The 20564-nt window shown below is 41.4% G+C and overlaps 1 protein-coding gene across 1 annotated transcript; it reads left to right on the plus strand.

The window, feature by feature from the left end:
* The first annotated feature begins 9599 nt into the window (after positions 1 to 9599).
* Positions 9600 to 11474, plus strand: LOC137562095 (piggyBac transposable element-derived protein 4-like). The gene has a single exon (XM_068273432.1). The coding sequence runs from the start codon at positions 9600 to 9602 to the stop codon at positions 11472 to 11474; it is 1875 nt and encodes a 624-aa protein (XP_068129533.1).
* The last annotated feature ends 9090 nt before the right edge of the window (positions 11475 to 20564 follow it).

The following is a 20564-nucleotide window of genomic DNA, read 5'->3' on the forward strand; positions in this document are numbered from 1 at the left end:
AATGTCTTTTAAACCACCAGGAAGCAAAAAAATACTCAAAAGAATTTTGATAGTACTTTTTCACCTACTTTTTTGTACCTTTTCCAATGCAAAGTGCTAAAAAGTTATTCAAAATCAAAGACCAAAAATTATCTCCTGGGAGAAAAGTCAGGTAAAAAAGTGAATTGCATATTGGCCCTGGTGTTATATGAAAAGGGCTCACCTCTGTCCTCTTGAAACACTTTGTGCACCATAATGGCAAATTAACATTGTGGTCTATGGTGTTACTGAATTATGGCAGGTGCCGATTGCACCCGGATCATTCATAAAAGCTCATCTTTTCAGGAATATATAGCATGTTAGATAGGTAATTATTAATTGTAAGCTCAAAATGGCAAGGCTCTCTTCCTAACAAGCTTAGCTGTTCAGTTGTATATTGTCATGGCCCTGGTAGTTGCTACGAGCACTCCCAGAGCATGAAGTCTAAGTGACCCTGGGCCTTGGAGAGACAGGAAGGACTGACTGATGATAGATCAGAGCTGTATTTACCATAAGGCACTGTAGGCACGTTCCTACAGGCACCTGATGAGGGAAAGCCGACTCACTACCTCCCCCCTCCTTCCCTATGAGAGGTTACTCACCCTGCACTTCAACTGATGAGATTTTCCTTTAGTCAGGGGCACCTCTAGCTACTTAATACTAAGTTTCCTCTAGCTACCCAATATTTGAGAGCTCCTCTAGCTACTTAATATTGCAGGTACTTCTGGCTACATAATACTAAGGGGCACCTGTAGCTACCTATGATGGGTAAGGGAGAAGTGAAAGCTGGGCCAGCCAGCTCACTTGTGGTGCAGTTCGGTGGGGGTTTGTAGATTCATGGAGGGAGAAGTCTAAGGTGCCAGGACATCTGTGCCTATAGGCTCCTGTGAGGTAAATACGGGCCTGTGATGGATTGAACATCTCAGTAGAAGTAAAGCAACCTGGAACAATGATATTCTTCACAGAAATCCAGGCTATAGGAAAAGACCTCAAGAATTAGCTTGTAGCTTGTGAATAATGACAGTTGTAACAAAAAGATATAACTTCAGAAAGAGGAGTATGGCGCATTATTTTTCCCCCCAATTAGAAAAATGTCTACTGAAATTCTGCAAAGTGAAAGTGGGGATTTTGTCTATGCTTACAATCATTACTTACCAGCATATATATTCTCTGACTGAGCACCAGTGCATGTAACATTTTGTAGATTTGCAGTAACCAGCTGAAAATAAAAGTGTTTCTCTTCTGTGATGTTCTTGAATTGAACCAGAAAAAGAACATCATGCTCCACAACAATACTTCCCGGCCTAGAAAGGAAAGAAAAGATACACAAACTACTTTTATAGTTGTAGTTAGTACCTACTACAAAAGTCAGAACGGCCTCAACAAATTACGAAGCCACTTAAAGAGCGTCTGAAGCCTCATAAAATATTTATTTTTATATGCTACATATGTTAAACACTATAACCTGTGCTGACACGCTGCACTCCTGCAGCAAAACAAGGGGTTTATACCCCCTAAATCCACGGGCAAAGAATTGGGGGAGCACTTCCTGATAGAGGCAGAGCTTAGAGCTGTAGCTCTGCCTCTACTGAAGTCAATCTCCGCCTCTCATTCTTCCTTCACAGAGAGGGGCGGGGAGAGGTGGAGATCCGTGGGCAGATTGACTTCAGTGAGGCAGAGCTACGGCTCAAAGCTCTGCCTCCCCAGGCAGCAAAATTCACGACTTTGAAAGTTGTGGCTGTTTGCCCCGGGATTTGGGGGGTATAAACCCCGTGTTTTGCCACTGGATTGCGGCATTTCATCACAGGTTATAGTGCTGAACATATGTTGCATTTAAAAATAAATATTTTATGAGGCTTCAGACTCTCTTTAAAAGGAATTTGAGGTGAGAGAAATAGGGAGGCAGCCATATGTATTTCCTTTTAAATGATCCCAGTTGTCTGGCTGCCTGATGATCTTTTTGGTCACTAGTGTCTAAATCACACACCAGAGAAAAGCATGCAGCTAATCGTGTGAGATTTTCTCAGAAACATCTGATCCGCTGCAGTACAAGAGGCAATGGATTAGCAGGACAGCCAGGAAATGTGCATTGTTTAAAAGGAAATAAATATGTCAGCTTTCGCATGCCTTTCACTGTGGGTTCCCTTTAAGGTAACTGTAAAAAAAAAAAAAAAAAAAAAAAAAAAGGGTTATGAAGACTGAAAAAAAAGAGTATGTGTAGCTGGTTTCAACTCCTGCTTTTTTTGGCGCTGCAGAAAATAACATGGTATTATTATTATTAGTTTATAAAGCACCAACATATTCCATGGCGCTGTACAACGTAAGAAATGAACATGGGATGCATAGTAATACAGACAATAGTGTACAACATGGCATGTGCATTTACATTTGCCATACATTGGGCTCTATTCATAAAAGGCTGTGCGGGGAAAAAATCTTGTTGGGAAAATACTGCATTCTGTATGTTAGACTTTTGTGTGCTAATTCATAAAAATGTTACGTTATACACGTTATTAGCTGCATTAGGCTGTTTGCACATGCTCAGTAATGACTTGGAAGCATACTTCCAATTGCCTGTATGTTCTACTGTATGAAACGATAACGGGGCATTAAGTTGCGGTGCAACCTTTATGGGGTGTTGCATTGTAATTTGTGTTGGGACTTTAACGTCACATCAAAACGCAACATCCTACTGTGAAAGAGGCCTTAGTCTTTCTAAACAATCTATTTAATTGCCACAGCTTAGAAGAACTTCAAAAAATGTAACACATGCAGGCTTTCTGATGTGAAATATATCTGAAAACAGGTGTAGAAGAGTTTAAAAAACACAGCCTGGGTTATTCTGGAAAGCCTTGTTTGTTCTGTTCTAGCTGCTGCTGCCTGGGAGATCTGTCCCCATTAACTTTGCTCTGATCCGCATGCTTATCACCTTTTCTAAACAAACGGTATTCTCCGTCCCAATACCGCCTGCTCTAATCTTTATGAATTGACATTTAGTGACATGTGTTGAGATAATCACCACACAAGGCGGAAATTTACCGCACTGCTCGGGAATGTCGGCTTTTCATGCGGTAATAGCATTTATGAATTGATATTTTGCTAAGTGTTCGGTAAAGTCAGCTGTTTTGAGCATTGCCGCATGAGGGAATGCTTTATGAATGATAGCCAATGTAGGCAACCAGTAAGTAATAAATAAAGTACTTGTGGTGAGACAACCATTATTTTTTTGTTTTTGTTTCTAATCTTACCTGATGGAAAGTATCTTAATGCCAACAATTCTCAGTATTTTTGTATAGATTGCTTTAATCTGTAAGGCAGATTAAAAAAAATGTAAGCTGCTGTCAATAAATACTGCATGCTATATAATTTTTTATTATTATTATTAAAAAGCTTTTCATCTCCACTGCGCCACCACCTGGTCACTAGGGATGATCAAAGATATGCAAATTCTACTGAGCTGATGCAAATTTTTATGTAAATACATGCAGCTTGAAATGGACCAATCAATTTAAACCTGGGTTTAAACTGATTGGTCAATTTTCAAACTGCATACTTTGCATAAAATTTTTTATAATTTAAGAAGAATTTACATCGTATTGATTATCCCTACTGGTCAGTAGAGAGAGGTGACATGTGACATGATGAGATAGACATGAGTATGTACAGTGCCCTGCACACAAATAACTATGCTGTGTTCCTTTTATTCTTTCTTTTCCTGAAAGAGTTAAATATCAGGTATGTAAGTGGCTGACTTAGTCCTGATTCAGACAGGAAGTGACTGGAGTGTAACCCTCACTGATAAGAAATTACCCTTTTCATCTCTTTCTTGCTCTCAGAAGCCATTTTATACTAGGAACATGTTTTATAGTTGGAATTTCTTATCAGTGAGGGTCACACTGTAGTCGCTTCCTGTCAGGACTGAATCAACCACTAACACAGGGCAGGGCCGAGGCATAGGCGAGAGAGGCTCCAGCCTCAGGGCGCAGTGTAGGAGTGGTGCACAATTCTCTCAGCTATCACCCTACTGTGTTTAAAGCAGAGAGAAATAAGGGGATACATGGCAGTGACTGCAAGCCAGATAACTAGAGATTAAGGTGTTGGGGCCTGGGGCTCCTCTTAGTCTAATAGCAATCAGTTTGTGACGGCTGGGGTGGGTGCACTTAGTTGTCTCAGCCTTGGGTGCTGGAGAACCTTGACCCGGCTCTGTACATACATACCTGATATTTAACTCTTTTTAGACAGAGAAAGAGAAAAAGGAATACAGCATAGTTATTTGTGTGCTAGGCACTGTACATACACATGTCTATCTCATCATGTCACTTCGGGTATCCTTGTTTCCATCTGTCCGCTTCTATCCGCTTTTTTTCAGCACATCAATGTTACAGATTGATACATGTTGCTGAAAAGCGGACAGAAGCGGACAGAAGCGCATAGATGGAAACGAGGCCTTATATTACAGTGGCATCTTACCACAGAAAGTTTCACTGCAATGTTAAATCTATGCAACGTTGAGAATGCATGCATTCTGATGCATTTCAATGAGCTACTGCATGCGTGTGCTACCATATACTGGTGCATTAACAAAGACAGTATGGCTAGGTGCACACTTAGCAGAAACGCTAGCGTTGTGGAAAACTCTGCGTTTTTGCCGCTAATAGAAGTCTGTGGGCCGCATGAAAAAACGCATATGCTTTTTGAAACATACGTTTTTAAAAAAGCTGATTTTGTTGCATAATATTCAAAAAATGCATCAAAAACGCACATAATTAAAGTCAATGGGAACTCAATATATTGCATTTTGTATGCGTTCATGTGTTTTTATATGCTTTAAAAAAAAATTAAATTGTTTTCTGATGTATTTCTGTTTCCTGTTGTCTTCCTAGTGATTTGCATAAAACGCAATTGAAAAACGCAGGGAAAATGCATACCGCAAAAGCATAAAAACGCACACAAAATGCTAGAAAACGCAAATGCAGAAGAAAAAAATGCACAAAAAAGCACTAAAACATTCACACACACAAAAAAAGTTAAATTACAGAAACCGCGACCTTCCACGCTCTGTTACGTATTCATCCAGCCTGAAGGATAATTTGTATTGGCTGTATGCATCACCGTTTGAACAAAAAAGTTGCATTAGGTTAGAAACCCACTAGGAGCGATTTTCTGAGCGTTTTGCGATTTGAAAACTCTTGCTAATGTAATGCTATGGGTGGGATCCCACTTGAGCGATGTGATTTTATAAAAATCCCCCATAGCATTGCATTAGCAAGAGCTTTTTCAAATCACTAGCGATTAGACATCACTCCTAGTGGGGGGACTTTTTAGTTCTATTGTATTCCTGATTTTACAGGGAACACAATGCAAATCCCATCATGAATTTAGCCTAAGGGCCCATTTACACTTAATCAGTTGGTATGCATTAGTATGCGTTAGTACGCATTAGTGCATGTTTGTTCCATAGCACTGCATTGGGAAGAAGATTTCAGTTAAAACGCGTTAAGTGTGAACAGATTTCAGAGCGATTCTAGGCATGCTTAGAGAAGTTTTCTAAACATGCCTAGAATTTTTTGAAGTGTTTTTGTGTAGCAGATTACAATTATTGTTACAGTAAAAGCTGTTACTGAACAGCTTCTGTAACCAAAATGCCCGGAAAAACCGCTCTGATCTAGCGTTTTTCAGAGCGGTTTTCTACTTTCCTATACTCTAACATTGAGGAAAAAACGCCTCAGAAATCTAAAAAATGCTGCAGCCCCCGAGTTTGCATTTGTGGAAAAAACGAGCCGCTCTGGTGTGCACCATCCCATTCACTTTCATTAGCCAAGCGTTTTTCTCCCTGCAAGCGTTTTAAAAAATGCTCCAGAACTGCTCTGGTGTGCACCAGCCCCAATACAGACTCTGTCAAAGCTCCCAGGCAGATACCAATTCATGCATAATTATATCACCCAATCCACATGCCACACAATCTCATACCCATGGCCAATCATGATGGCCAATAATATTGCACAAAATTATCATGGCTGCCATTTTGATTTTATAGTCACACAGATGATGTCATAGCTCACACATTTCTTGTTCACTTAAACCAACTTTATTTACAACGTACACTAACAGAGATTAGAGACTATTGATGATCAATGAGATATTGACAAATAATTCTGACTTGATGCAGGAGTTGGTGGATGGTGGCGAGTTTAGAAGAGGTGAGTTTTCAGGTGAACCTAAATATAGAAAGTGAGTAATGAATAGATTGTGAAAGGAAGTTTCAGACAAGCCATGAAGGATACAAATATTGGGCTTGATTCACTGAACCGTGATAAATCATATCACGTCTGCGCTAGCGTTTTAAAGCGCAATCGTGAATTTTAACACGCAATCGTAAATTCACGATTGCGCATGAAAATTTGCGATTGCGCTAGCCGCTTGTGATATGAGTGATCACAATTTAGTGAATCAAGCCCATTATATCTACTCTGCTTCTAAGTAAACATTAGAACATAGAATTTAAGATCTCTGCAATTCCCATATCACCCAGAGAGTAAGACCACACTAGGCAGAAATGCTAGCATTGCATAAAATGCTATTGTTAACGCGTATAATGTAAGTTAACCCCCTTGGCATTCTGATTCTTTCCGGATGTTAGGGTCTAAAAGCGGTGCAATTTTTGCACCCTTTCAGACCCTAAAACCTGGAAAAAATCATGCTGCCAGGGGAGATCTGCAGCAGTTCTACAATGACTCACCTCCCTGGCTCCTGACTGATTCAGTGTCAGGTTCAGGCAGGATCGGCAACATGAATCAGATGAGCAGAAGTACAGAGTCAGTAAGCAGGAGAATAGTCAATGGAAGCAGAAGGTCATAACAGATAATACAATTAATTAGTACTTTAAGCTATCAACAGAATCTGGCTAAGTGTGGATCACCAGCTCCTGCTGGTCCTAGCACACTTTGGGATCTGACTAGGGTCTGAGCGCTCACACGTAAGCATTTGCAACAGCAGACACGGAGCAACTGACAGACTACCACTATATATACATAGCAGCTCCGCAGCACCGCCCCAGTCACTCAGCCAATCCGAGATATCGTTTGGAGTCAGCTGACCTGGCAGATCAGCTGACTCCCCTTCTATTCGCATAAAGGTCCTGTCGATTGGTGCGCTCGTGCATAGCCCTCAATCTATGTGCAAAAGAAGGACCAGGCAGAGCACCAGCATGTAACTGCGCGGCCGAAGCCGCCGGCTGATACGCGGAGATAGCCGCCATGCCGCTTGTCTCCACGGCGGCATCTCCGCTATCCATTACATCCCGACCATTTTATGAATCCTCATCAAACAATCATTCGTCATTCGGAACTAACGATTGCTGTCGTGTGTGTATACGTAGCTTTAGGCCTCTTTTCAACAGACTGTTAAGCTGTGTGCTCAGCAAGCAGTTACCAGGCAGCAGTGAGTGGATACCAGGCAGCAACAAGCAGTTACCAGGCAGCAGTGAGAAGTAGTGAAAATTTGAGAGGCATTTCACTGCCTACTTTCAGTCAGTGGAAAAGAGGCCTTAGATAGTGACTATCTTAGAACTACATTCTTGAATTAGGTTATAGATTTTACAGTGGCCCTACAAAGTTTTGCAGATTCTTTCTTTAAAATGCACATACCAATACAGGCAATAATTGTGTACCTTAACAAAATGTGTAGTTACTAGGCTCCCTGGGTTCAGTAGGGCTTACAGATTATGTTTTGAGCCTTTCACTGAGATTTAAATATTGTTTCAACAAGCAATAAAACAACACTAATACCAAAAATTATGCACTTAATATAAGTACCTCCTTCAAAAAATTATTTTCAAAATCATTGAATTTTTGGCTGGTTGGGTCCTGTAGATCAGGCTCAAAAGTGCCGTTGACGGTTACAGTTACAGTGAGTTTTACAGTGACTTCAACTGTAAGGAGAAATACATAAGCATTATCTTCAGGAACAATTCCATGCTTTAAAATAAAAACTGAAACATTTTTACAATTACCCTCCCCTCCTCATGACAATACACAGATCATACATCGGGGTGCTGAATGATTACGACAGGCTTCAAGGCAAGGCTTCTCAGTGCATGTGTCAGGAGCACTATTATATACTGTATATACTCAAGTATAAGTCTAGACATTTAAATCTGATTCACTTTACAAAAGTATAGGGGTCGGCTTATACACGAGTCACAGGCAACACTGAGCACACTGAGTAATGCGTGTACTAATAGTGACACTCCCATTTATAGCATTTTACCCAGTGGTAAGTGATACTTTGAGGAAAGGAAATGCCAAGAAAACACAGGTCTAAAAAGTACTGGACACAATAATTAAGAAGGAGCTGGTGGGGGGGGTGGGGGGGAATACTGGGCTGCAGGAAGGGGAGTGAATAATTGCAGCACTTGGGGGGGCCTGGAGGAATGATTGGCTGCACCTAAGTGACAGGAGTGGTTAATGGCTGCAATAATTTAAGCAGTGCAGTCATTAACCCCTCCTGGTTCCCAAGTGCAGTCATTAATTTTGCTGGGTATACTTATACTGGAATCAACAGAAAAAATCCAGCTTAAAGCGGACTGAAACCCAGCATTTCTACTTTGCTCTAATAGATTATTTACAGCATATTATATACAACCAGCATTTTTTTTACTAGAACTGCATTCAAAGGGTTAACACAGGCTTTAGAAGCTTCCCTTCCAGCAGAGCTGGCCACTTCCGAAACTACATAATCATATCTAGTGTTTAACCACTTTCGGATTTCTGCCACGTATATACACGCCCCTGTTGAATTCATCAGCAGATAAGGGGCGTGTATATACGCTCCGCGCTGTTTATCTCCGCTGTGTGCGATCGAGGACGCGCATGCGCGCGCACCCGTGTCCGTCCTGCCGCTCGGCTGTTAGAGAACGGGAACTAAGTTCCCTACAGCCGCTACTGTGCCCCAGTATAGTACGATCACTGCCAAAGGCAATGGCAGTGATCGTAATCACAAATGTAAACATGCTCGCTGTCAGGGGGAGATCGCAGGCACGATCGTGCACGCGCATGCGCGTGAATGCGCGTGCACCTGCCGGGCACTGATTGGCTGTGGTTGTTGAGAGGGAACTCTTGTTCCCTTAAGCCAATCACAGTGCATTTAGAATTGAATGATTGCTGCCATAGCCAATGGCAGTGATCATTCATAAAAAGTTTGTAAACATGTTACAAACTATCTCTTGCTGTAATAGTTACTGAGATCACTCGTGAGAGAGATCTCAGATAACTTGACCTGCAAGAGATTGAGGTTAGCAACATTTAATATAAACTGATCTGATCCTGACCCTGATCTGCCCATTAACCCCTTCCCTCCCTTGTCAGTCCAATTGTCACTCCAATTTATTGGACACCTGTCACTCACTTCAGTGGGTATACACTTTAGTGGTATATATATATATATATATACACTGCAGATCTATATACCCTATATCCCATATATATATATATATATATATACACCGCAGTGTGTTTTTTCACCCTAACTGCCATCTTATTGGAAAAGAAAACTTTTTCCCTGCCTCACTTCGCTTAGTAAAGATGGCAAAGAGGCTTTATACAGCAGCCCAGGCAGCCGCCATGCTGCAAGATGACAGCAGCAGCAGCAGCGAAGGGGAAGAAATTGAGGAGTCAGATAGTGACTGGCTGCCTTCAGCGGACACTGACTCTCTTTCAGAGAGTGACTCAGAATCTGACATCTCAGAGTCTGATGATGAGCAACCAACATCCCGGGGTGCCATCAGAGAGGAGAGATATGATAGTGACACCGACACTGCACCAGAAGAGGAATCAGAAGGGGAATCACCAGTAGCTATCACCAGCCATGAGAACGTCAGAGGTCAGAGGGCTGCCAGGCCAAGGCAGAGCATTCCAGCGAGGGCAGCACAGCTACCCTATGAGCTCAGTCACCCCCAGTGGTCACCCTCTAATATGGAGGTCCCTACTATCCCTCCCTTTACAGCCAGGAGTGGAATTCTAGTGGACACTGCCAATATGCAGCCAATAGATCTTTTGAGTCTGTTCATGCCAGAGACCTTCCTTCAATATATTTGCGAACAGACAAATATATACGCCCACCAAAGAATTGGGGAAAATCCCACCTCACATTTTGCGGCAAACTGGATACCCACAAGTATCCCTGAGCTAAAGGTCTTCTTGGGCTTGACCTTCAACATGGGCCTTTGTCATAAACCAGAGCTACACCACTACTGGTCCAAAGACCCCATTCACTGTATGCCCATTTATTCCGCCACCATGCCTAGACGCCGGTACCAAATGTTGCTTAGCTGCATGCACTTCGTCAACAATGACGAGCAACTCCCCTCTGACGACCCAGCCTATGACCGGCTATTCAAATTGCGGCCCCTCGTCAATCATTTTAATAAGACCTTCCAGGAGACCTATATACCATCACAACAAATCGCAATCGATGAGTCCCTAGTCCCATTCCATGGAAGACTAGGGATCAAGCAATATATACCCAGCAAGCGGTCACGTTATGGAGTGAAGCTCTACAAGCTGTGTGAGAGCGGGAGTGGATACACCTTTTCATTTAAGATCTATGAGGGAAAGGACAGCTTGATCGAGCCAGCTGGATGCCCTCCCTACATGGGTACTAGTGAAAGAATTGTCCTTGACTTGCTGAACCCTCTACTCCATCAAGGGTACCACCTGTATGTGGACAATTTTTACAGCAGCGTCCCTTTATTTAAATATTTATTTTCTGCTCAGACACCAGCCTGCGGGACTGTTAGGGCAAACAGGAAAGGGCTGCCACCGCAGGTCCTGACTAAAAAGTTAAAAAGTGGGGAGACCTACAGCAACCGCAATAATGAACTGCTGGCGCTAAAATTTAAGGACAAAAGGGATGTCTTCATTTTGACCACAATCCACTCCGAGGCTACGACACCAGTCGTGTCTCGTAGAGTGACCGTCAACAAACCAGTGGCTATTGTGGACTACAATAGATTCATGGGGGCAGTAGATTTGGCCGACCAGGTGCTTGCTCCATACAGGATTGACAGAAAAAGGAAGGCCTGGTATAAAAAGGTGGCACTGTATCTGATGCAGGTTTCCATCCATAATGCCTTTCTCATCTACAAGAAAGCAGGCAACGGGGGCACTTTCCTCAAATTTCAGGAGCAGGTGATAACATCACTCATATTCCAGTCTGGACAACCGGCCATGAACCCAGACCTACTCGTTTCTGAAGATGTGATCCGACTTCACGCAAGGCATTTTCCTGCCCCACTTCCCCCTACTACATCAAAGCAGCATCCACAAAAACGATGCAAAGTTTGCCGCAGAAATGGAGCAAGAAGAGACACAAGATACCATTGTCCTCAGTGTCCATCAAAAGCAGCATTGTGCCTTGTTCCCTGCTTTGAAGTGTATCATACAGTCTTCCGCTATTAGTTTTTTTTTTTTTTTTCTTAACTCTGTTAGGTTTGGTTCACACTGCAATATTTTTGGTGTTGGTTGAAATGCTGAGTGATTTGAAAAGCTCTTGCTAATGCATTGCTAGGAATGATTTTTATATAATCACACTGCTCAAGTGAGAACACACATATAGCATTACATTAGCAAGTGCTAGTGTACCAGAGCTGTATTACAGTAAAGGTTTTATACATACCCGGGGCTTCCTCCTGCCCCATGCGCACGGATCGCTCCCACACCACCATCCTCAGTCTTCTCCATCTTCTGTACCGGGTCCTGTTAGTTCAGCCAGTCGCGGCCAGTCTGCGCAGGAGAAGAGCACCCTCTATGTATCTCTCCAGCGGCTGCTGGAGAGATACACAAAGAGCGCACTTCACTTACGTCAGACTGGCCGCGATTGGTTGAACTTACGGGGACCCGGTACAGAAGACGGAGAAGACTGAGGATGGTGATGTGGGAGCGATCCGTGCGCATGGGGCAGGAGGAAGCCCCGGGTATATATAAAACATTTACTGTAATACAGCTCTGGTACACTAGCACTTGCGAATGTAATGCTATATGTGTGTTCTCACTTGAGCAGTGTGATTATATAAAAATCATTCATAGCAATGCATTAGCAAGAGCTTTTCAAATCACTTAGCATTTCAACCAACACTTTAATATTGCAGTGTGAACTAACCCTTAGTGTTTTTTTTTTTTGCTTTGTTTTTTTTTGCTCTTTCACTGGACATTTTGTTTTTTTACTGGTCTTTACTTGACCTTCTGGATGTGACCTCTGGCATGACTGACTGGAATCTGACCACTGGCATGGCTACCAACCACCTTCTGACCACTGGCATGGCTACCAACCACCTTCTGACCACTGGCATGGCTACCAACCACCTTCTGACCACTGGCATGGCTACCAACCACCTTCTGACCACTGGCATGGCTACCAACCACCTTCTGACCACCGGCATGGCTACCAACCACCTTCTGACTACTGGCATGGCTACCAACCACCTTCTGACCACTGGCATGGCTACCAACCACCTTCTGACCACTGGCATGGCTACCAACCACCTTCTGACCACTGGCATGGCTACCAACCACCACCTGACCACTGGCTTGGCTACCACCACCTTCTGACCTCTGACATGGCTGCCGAACACCCTCTGATCTCTGACCATCTTCTGGCTTCCACGTGTCAACAGCTTCTTCAATGGTGAGTACCACTGTGTTTGTTTTTATGTTTAGATACCTTGCTGTAATCCCATGTAGTATGAGAACTTGCCCACACAATCTGTTAGCCCTCATACTATATGGATGTGGTCAAATTGACCAATCATTGGCCAAACAAAATTTAATGTTCACTTTAATTCTAAATGTTTGACTATTTATATGAGATATCATTTTAACCGTGACAAGCGAGAGAACAGAATTTGGGGTGTATTATTGTTGAGGCCTATGTTATATGCATTTTTTTTTTGCCCCGAAGTGAAAACAACTGTAAAAAAATAGCATTTTCAAAGTTATGATGCAATTTTAGCAAAACCAGATTTGTCAAACTGTTACACAATATGTATATCTGAGTAGGCCTGGGTCTCTAGTTTTCAGAATGGTGACATTTGTGACCTGTATAGAATGTTCTGAGACTCCAGGGGCTTTGCTAACAAAGAAAGGCTGTATTACTTTTGATGCAAAAAATGGCTTTGAAAAATCCAATGGTGCTACTTGTAGTTAACAGTGTGCCGTGTGCCCAAGAAGTTATCTAACTGTGTATATGATATATCATTTTAACCGTGACAAGCAAGAGAATAGAATTTGGGGTGTATTATTGTTGAGGCCTATGTTATATGCATTTTTTTTTTGCCCCGAAGTGAAAACAACTGTAAAAAAAATAGCATTTTCAAAGTTATGATGCAATTTTAGCAAAACCAGATTTGTCAAACTGTTACACAATATGTATATCTGAGTAGGCCTGGGTCTCTAGTTTTCAGAATGGTGACATTTGTGACCTGTATCGAATGTTCTGAGACTCCAGGGGCTTTGCTAACAAAGAAAGGCTGTATTACTTTTGATGCAAAAAATGGCTTTGAAAAATCCAATGGTGCTACTTGTAGTTAACAGTGTGCCGTGTGCCCAAGAAGTTATCTAACTGTGTATATGATATATCATTTTAACCGTGACAAGCGAGAGAATAGAATTTGGGGTGTATTATTGTTGAGGCCTATGTTATATGCATTTTTTTTTGCCCCGAAGTGAAAACAACTGTAAAAAAATTGCATTTTCAAAGTTATGATGCAATTTTAGCAAAACCAGATTTGTCAAACTGTTACACAATATGTATATCTGAGTAGGCCTGGGTCTCTAGTTTTCAGAATGGTGACATTTGTGACCTGTATAGAATGTTCTGAGACTCCAGGGGCTTTGCTAACAAAGAAAGGCTGTATTACTTTTGATGCAAAAAATGGCCTTGAAAAATCCAATGGTGCTACTTGTAGTTAACAGTGTGCCGTGTGCCCAAGAAGTTATCTAACTGTGTATATGATATATCATTTTAACCGTGACAAGCAAGAGAATAGAATTTGGGGTGTATTATTGTTGAGGCCTATGTTATATGCATTTTTTTTTTGCCCCGAAGTGAAAACAACTCTAAAAAAATAGCATTTTCAAAGTTATGATGCAATTTTAGCAAAACCAGATTTGTCAAACTGTTACACAATATGTATATCTGAGTAGGCCTGGGTCTCTAGTTTTCAGAATGGTGACATTTGTGACCTGTATAGAATGTTCTGAGACTCCAGGGGCTTTGCTAACAAAGAAAGGCTGTATTACTTTTGATGCAAAAAATGGCCTTGAAAAATCCAATGGTGCTACTTGTAGTTAACAGTGTGCCGTGTGCCCAAGAAGTTATCTAACTGTGTATATGATATATCATTTTAACCGTGACAAGCAAGAGAATATAATTTGGGACATATTATGGCTGAGGCATATGTCATGTGAATTCTTTTTAGTCACAAACTGAATCAAAAGTAATAAAATTGTTGTTTTCCTATACTGTGTTCCAAAATAAAATACTTGTAAAAAAAAAAAAAAGGGACAGAATTGAAAAGAGAATACCAAAAAGTTACCTCAGGGACTCGGCTTTATAAATATGTATGCCATGAGGGTGTATTACTGTTAACTTTGCAAATAAGAGCTTGTAATAACTAATAGAGTACAATGAGAAAACAAAAAACACAAAATGGAAAAATACATCTTGATTTCCAAATAATATATTGTCGCCATACATTGTACTAGGAACATAATTTAAATGTTGGAATAACCAGGACAAATTAGACAATTAAATGTGTGGGCTTTACCTATGGTAACATTGTTTATTTTAAAACTATAGTGGATGGAAATTGAGAAATAGTGTATTTTTGTTTTTTTTTTCTCTTTTTCCCTTTAAAATGCATAGAAAATAAAGTAATTACTAAAAACAAATACCACCACCAAAAAGCCTAATTGGTGGCGAAAAAAACAAGATATAGATCATTTAGTTGTGATTAGTAGTGATAAAATTATTGGGGAATGATTGGGAGGAGTGCAGACAGGTGACAAATGCTCTGGTTTTTAAGAGAAAAAACCTGTGGTAGGGAAGTGGTTAATTATATCAAGTCAGGAATGTAAACAAAGCCTTCTCTTACACCACGAGGAGTCACGAAGACAGTGAGACAAAAATAAATGCTTTCTGATTAAGTTAGATGGTGAATAAAGCAGTTATAAATAAAGTGCAAAGTCAGTTCTCAGAGTAAAATTAGTGTACTTTAGGAATGCATAATTTATAAATGAATAATAATACTTATGCACAATAGCAAATATGCTAACTGTATGGCATATAAAAAGTAGGAAAACATGTTTTTATTGAATATTATGTCAGGGTTTTAAACCGCTTTAAGAGGGTTGAATATTGGAGTCGACTTATACACAAGATCGACTTAAATTCGAATATATACGGTATGTTAGTTGGATAACATTCTTTCATTATTGATTGATTGTTGATCAGTTAAGGTCTATAGAACATTAACGCTTATCTCTTCCAATGTGTTATGTGAGATGCTTATATGCTTTGTATTTGTGTTGCAATCTAAAGTCGCAAATCGCTATCGCAATCACTGGCGTTTTTGTACTAGCATTTTGGTAGCAATTTTAAAAAGTGCAAGCTTTTTGACAAGGATTGTGATAGTGAGTTGCGATTAGCGAGTTTAATTCCTGATTGGTCCTTTCAAATTGGAGGGAGGACAGTGGGAGCCGGCGGCAATGCATCCGCAGAAGATCGCAAGATAGAGGATATTGGTGTGGGAATTTTTCCCAAGGATATTGCCATGAGATTTTTTTAAAGGTACAGGTCAGTATTTCTGGTTAGTAAAGAATATTAAAGGACTTTGTTTGTTGTTGTGTTTTTATTTCATTTAACCCTTTATGGAAATGGGTGGGGTACTTTGTACCCCTATACTCATTTCACCTGGGAGGGGGCAGGCATATGGGGTCCCTTTCTTAAAGGGGACTCCCAGATGCCACCATGAATCCCCCGGGAGTCATTGCCCCCACCTCCGGTGCCCCAGGAGAAGAGCAATTTATCCATGGATTGGACAAGGGCTCGGGGGAAGAGGAGAAGGCTTGGTCGCCCCTCTCCCCCAGAGTCCCCCCATACCATGGACCATGCGGGCTGGTATAATTCAGGGTGTGAAGCCGCAGTCGGCCAGTGCTCCACATTCTGGCTATTCCAGCCTGCATGGGAGTCAAGGGGTTAACCTCCTGAATGTCACGCCCCTCAGGAGGTTTTGCCAGTTTGTGTACCCATGTAAACTGAATGTGATCTCATGCCTGTAAAACCATTATCTAGCACTAGGCTAGCTAGCTCAAGTGTCCGGCACGCCCCGATCCCCGCCGTTCCCCCGTTTATACATTACCCAGCATTTATCCAGCGATCAGCGTGGCTTACCCGAACAGCTCCGGTTTTCACTATGGGAGGATCGCACATGACGTCCCCAACGTCATGACTTCATGCGCAAACCCGATCCTCCCCATAGAGAGACCGGAGCTGTGCGGGGAGGCTGTGCAGTCGCTGGATCCTGGCTGTGTACTGTATTAATGGGGGGATCGAGGGAGGATCACAGGCAATCGGGGGGAACTGGACACTTGTACTAGCTAGCCTAGTGCTAGCTAAAGGTTTTACAGGCATGAGATCAATTCTGCATGGGGGACTCCTGGGGTCAGCAAGCGGTATGCCGCTAAGGAGGTAGATGCTGGGTAGAGGGGACCCCACCTCATTTTTTTTTTAAAAAAAATCAGCACACAACAATTTTTAAAAAAATATATATATTGTTTCCCACTATCTTTTTAACATATCCTGCAAATTTGATGTTGCTAGGATATAAGGGGCCTTTGCTATTAACTGCTTAAGTCGGTGGGAATGTTTTCACTAAGAACAGTCATTTACTGCATTTAAATGTATACGTATTTCCTTTGAAATGTTAAAATCGATTTTCTCAAAAAGTATAAGGTCTTTTTGAAAGAATACCTTTTTTTTTCCTCTTGTTCCCACTGTTCTTCTTAACATATCTGGCAAATTTGGTGTTTCTACAATTTAAGGGGACTTTGCTATTAACCGATAAAGTTGGTTGGGCGATAATCACTGAATATTTTTTCCATTTTCCAGTCTTCCTCAAAAAGTAAAGGTTCTTTTTGAATTTTGTTTTAAGTTGTAGCCCCTTATCACCTTTATAATCCATGCAGTTTTGGGGATTGTAGCATTTATGGGGGCTTTGCTATTAAAGTTAAAAGAAAATTCAGATCATGGCCGTGATTAGCCGTGATTGCCTCATTCACGGCAAAAATCCGGGTTGAATTTGTGAATCCATTTCAAATCCGGAACTTAATCACAGCATTTCTGGATTTTTTTCAACTACGGCCGAATAAGTCGAATCCATGAATTGAGGTATTTGCCCATCACTAGTCAGAGGGAAATATAAAAGCTTAACAACAAATACAATATTTTTTCCGTAGGCTTGTTGTAAGGACAAGGGGACATGATCTAAATAGAAAGAAAAGGGTTTTCCATCTATTTAGGAGGCTTAAATGCTTTCCTTTATTGAAGAACATCCGTTGCTATATTTACTAAGTGATTATACCAGCAGAGTTGATCTAGCAATCAAGGGATTTATCTGACTGCCACCTGGAGTCCAGAAGGGATTTGTTCCCTTTAAAGGTTAATTGGCCCAAGCCTCATTTTTTTTCTTGATTATAATAGATTAAATTTTGGGTTCTGTGTTTTTTTTTTTTTTTCTTAATGGACAAAATAAAAACAACATTTTATTGATTTTTTTCTTTATAACTATGCTGCACTGTACGCAATTAGTTTGTATATATTTGTGCTGCACTGTGTAATAGTTTCACGGAACAGTGAAGTTGTGGACTTTGTGGTACACTGTGTAATATGATGACTATACATAAAAACAATAAAGACAATGCTTTAACACAGATATAATCTAAAAATAAGTGCTTTTGTTGTTAATATGATTTGTTTTAGAATGTGAGAACATACCATTTCTGATGTCATTCAAGAGGAATTCACATCTGTTCCCATAAAAATTTGTGGGGCATACACACTGTTTGCCAACAAAGTAGCCACCATTTTCACAAAGGTCTCCTATGAAAACATAAAAGGTATGAGTATTATTCATGTTCTCTTTTTATAGAGCACTTACCACTTAAAGAGCTGGGTAAATAATGCTTAAATGTAGTGTGTGTACGTGTGTGTGTACGTGTGTGTGTACGTGTGTGTTTGTGTGTGTGTGTGTGTGAGTGTGTGTGTGTGTACGTGTGTGTGTGTGTGTGTGTGTGTGTGTGTGTGTATACGTGTGTGTGTGTACGTGTGTGTACGTGTGTGTGAGTGTGTGTGTGTGTACGTGTGTGTGTGTGTACGTGTGTGTGTACGTGTGTGTGTGTGTGCGTGTGTGTGTGTGTACGTGTGTGTGTGTGTACGTGTGTGCGTGTGTACGTGTGTGTGTGTGTGTGTGTGTGTGTACGTGTGTGTGCGTACGTGTGTGTGTACGTGTGTGTGTGTATGTGTGTGTGTACGTGTGTGTGTGTGTGTGTGTACGTGTGTGTGTGTGTACGTGTGTGTGAACGTGTGTGTGTGTACGTGTGTGTGTGTACGTGTGTGTGTACGTGTGTGTGTGTACGTGTGTGTGTGTACGTGTGTGTGTACGTGTGTGTGTGTATGTGTGTGTGTGTATGTGTGTGTGTGTGTGTGTGTGTGTGTGTGTGTGTGTGTGTGTGTGTGTGTGTGTGTGTGTGTGTGTGTGTGTGTGTGTGTGTGTGTGTGTGTGTGTGTGTACGTGTGTACGTGTGTGTGTGTGTACGTGTGTGTGTGTGTGTGTGTGTGTGTGTGTGTGTGTGTGTGTGTGTGTGTACGTGTGTGTGTGTGTGTGTGTGTGTGTACATTACGTCCGATGACAGCAACATTCCAGATTAAACAGGTCGCTTTTCGGGTGGGAATTATACACCTCCAGAGATGAAGCTCTCTTTATTGAGTGTGGCAAGGAGTTCCAAAGGGTAGGGAGAAGCATGACAGAAAGCTTTGACTCCAAAGGTTTTGAGATGGGCTCTTGAATTGACCAAGGAGGTGTGGTGCAGTTAAAACAAATCCTTCAGGTGTCTAAGGACTAAAATGTCTGAAGAGGATTATCTATTTTATGGGTAGCCAATGGAGTGAGCAAAATAATTAGTGTTATATAGCAATGGTGGGGTTGGCTGTTGGCAGTGTTACTCTGAACTACCTGCAGGCATTTTGCAGGTCCTTATATAGGGTTGTATGAAGTGCATTGCAATGGTCCAGCCATGATGGGATAAAGGTATGAATTAAGTTTGGAAGATCCTCTGATGGTAAGAGATGCTTAATTCTTGCAATATTCCTTAGTGACAAATAGTTCAAATTTGATTTCTTAAGTTTAAATACCCACCCATACTGTTCACACGATCTGAGGAATGAAAATCCTGAGTTCCATACCCCTAGTTGTTCTGGTTGGGTTTGGAGTTGCCTTGCTGCCAAGCACTGACCTCTGATGATAATAACTTCACTTTTGTGTGGCTGGATTACTGGTTAAGGGCTCTGCCTCTGACAGGGGAGACCAATGTTCGAATCTTGGCTCCTCCTGTTCAGTAAGCCAGCACCTATTCAGTAGCAGACCTTGGGCAAGACTCCCTAACATTGCTACTGCCTATAGAGAGCGTGTTCTAGTGGCTGCAGCTCTGGCACTTTGAGTCCACCAGGAGAAAAGCGTGACATACTGTAAATGTTCTGTGTCTGTTTTTTCCACATTTGTTTTAATCCAGCTCACATTCATCCACTGATGTAGTCCCGATAACCAACTGTTGGATTTTTGAGTAGGTGATCTGTCAGATCACATTTGAATGACAAAGATAGCTGCTTGTCACGACTGTAACAGTGATATATCAGATTATTTTCCAAGTGGTAGCCTGTATATGGGGAACAGCAAAGGACATAGAGCCTGAGGCACACTGTATAGTGGACATGTTTGGACAGGGACTCGGCCATCATTACTACAGTATACCTGTTAAGCAAGATTTTATGATGTATAAAAAAAAACATAGAAATCAAGCAGAATCAAGATGGAACATATGTATATGTGGATGAGTACTGTTTCACAGCTGTGGTGCTTCTTGAAGTAAGATTGTAGAGGGCCAAGGATGCTGTTCCTAGACAGTCTGACTTCAAATTTAAAGATAGACAGTCTTTTCGATAATTGTATAAAAAAATATGAGTTTGGAAACAGATTGACAGCTAGTGTTTAGATCCAGGGAAAGTTTTTCGAGCAGTGATCTGATGGCTGCTTCCTTCAGAGAAACATCAGTCCTCTCTGCTTGTAAAACACAGTTGAGTATTTTGTGAAATTCTGATCTAAACAAGTCACGGAATTTTGAGGGGAACTGTGTTATGTCGTCAAAAGTCCTGTGGGCCAAATGCAATTCACTTTTTCACCTGAGTTTTCTCCTAGAAGATAATTTTTCATCTTCGAT

Source organism: Hyperolius riggenbachi, chromosome 3 (assembly GCF_040937935.1).
Source record: "Hyperolius riggenbachi isolate aHypRig1 chromosome 3, aHypRig1.pri, whole genome shotgun sequence".
Lineage (NCBI taxonomy): Eukaryota > Metazoa > Chordata > Amphibia > Anura > Hyperoliidae > Hyperolius > Hyperolius riggenbachi.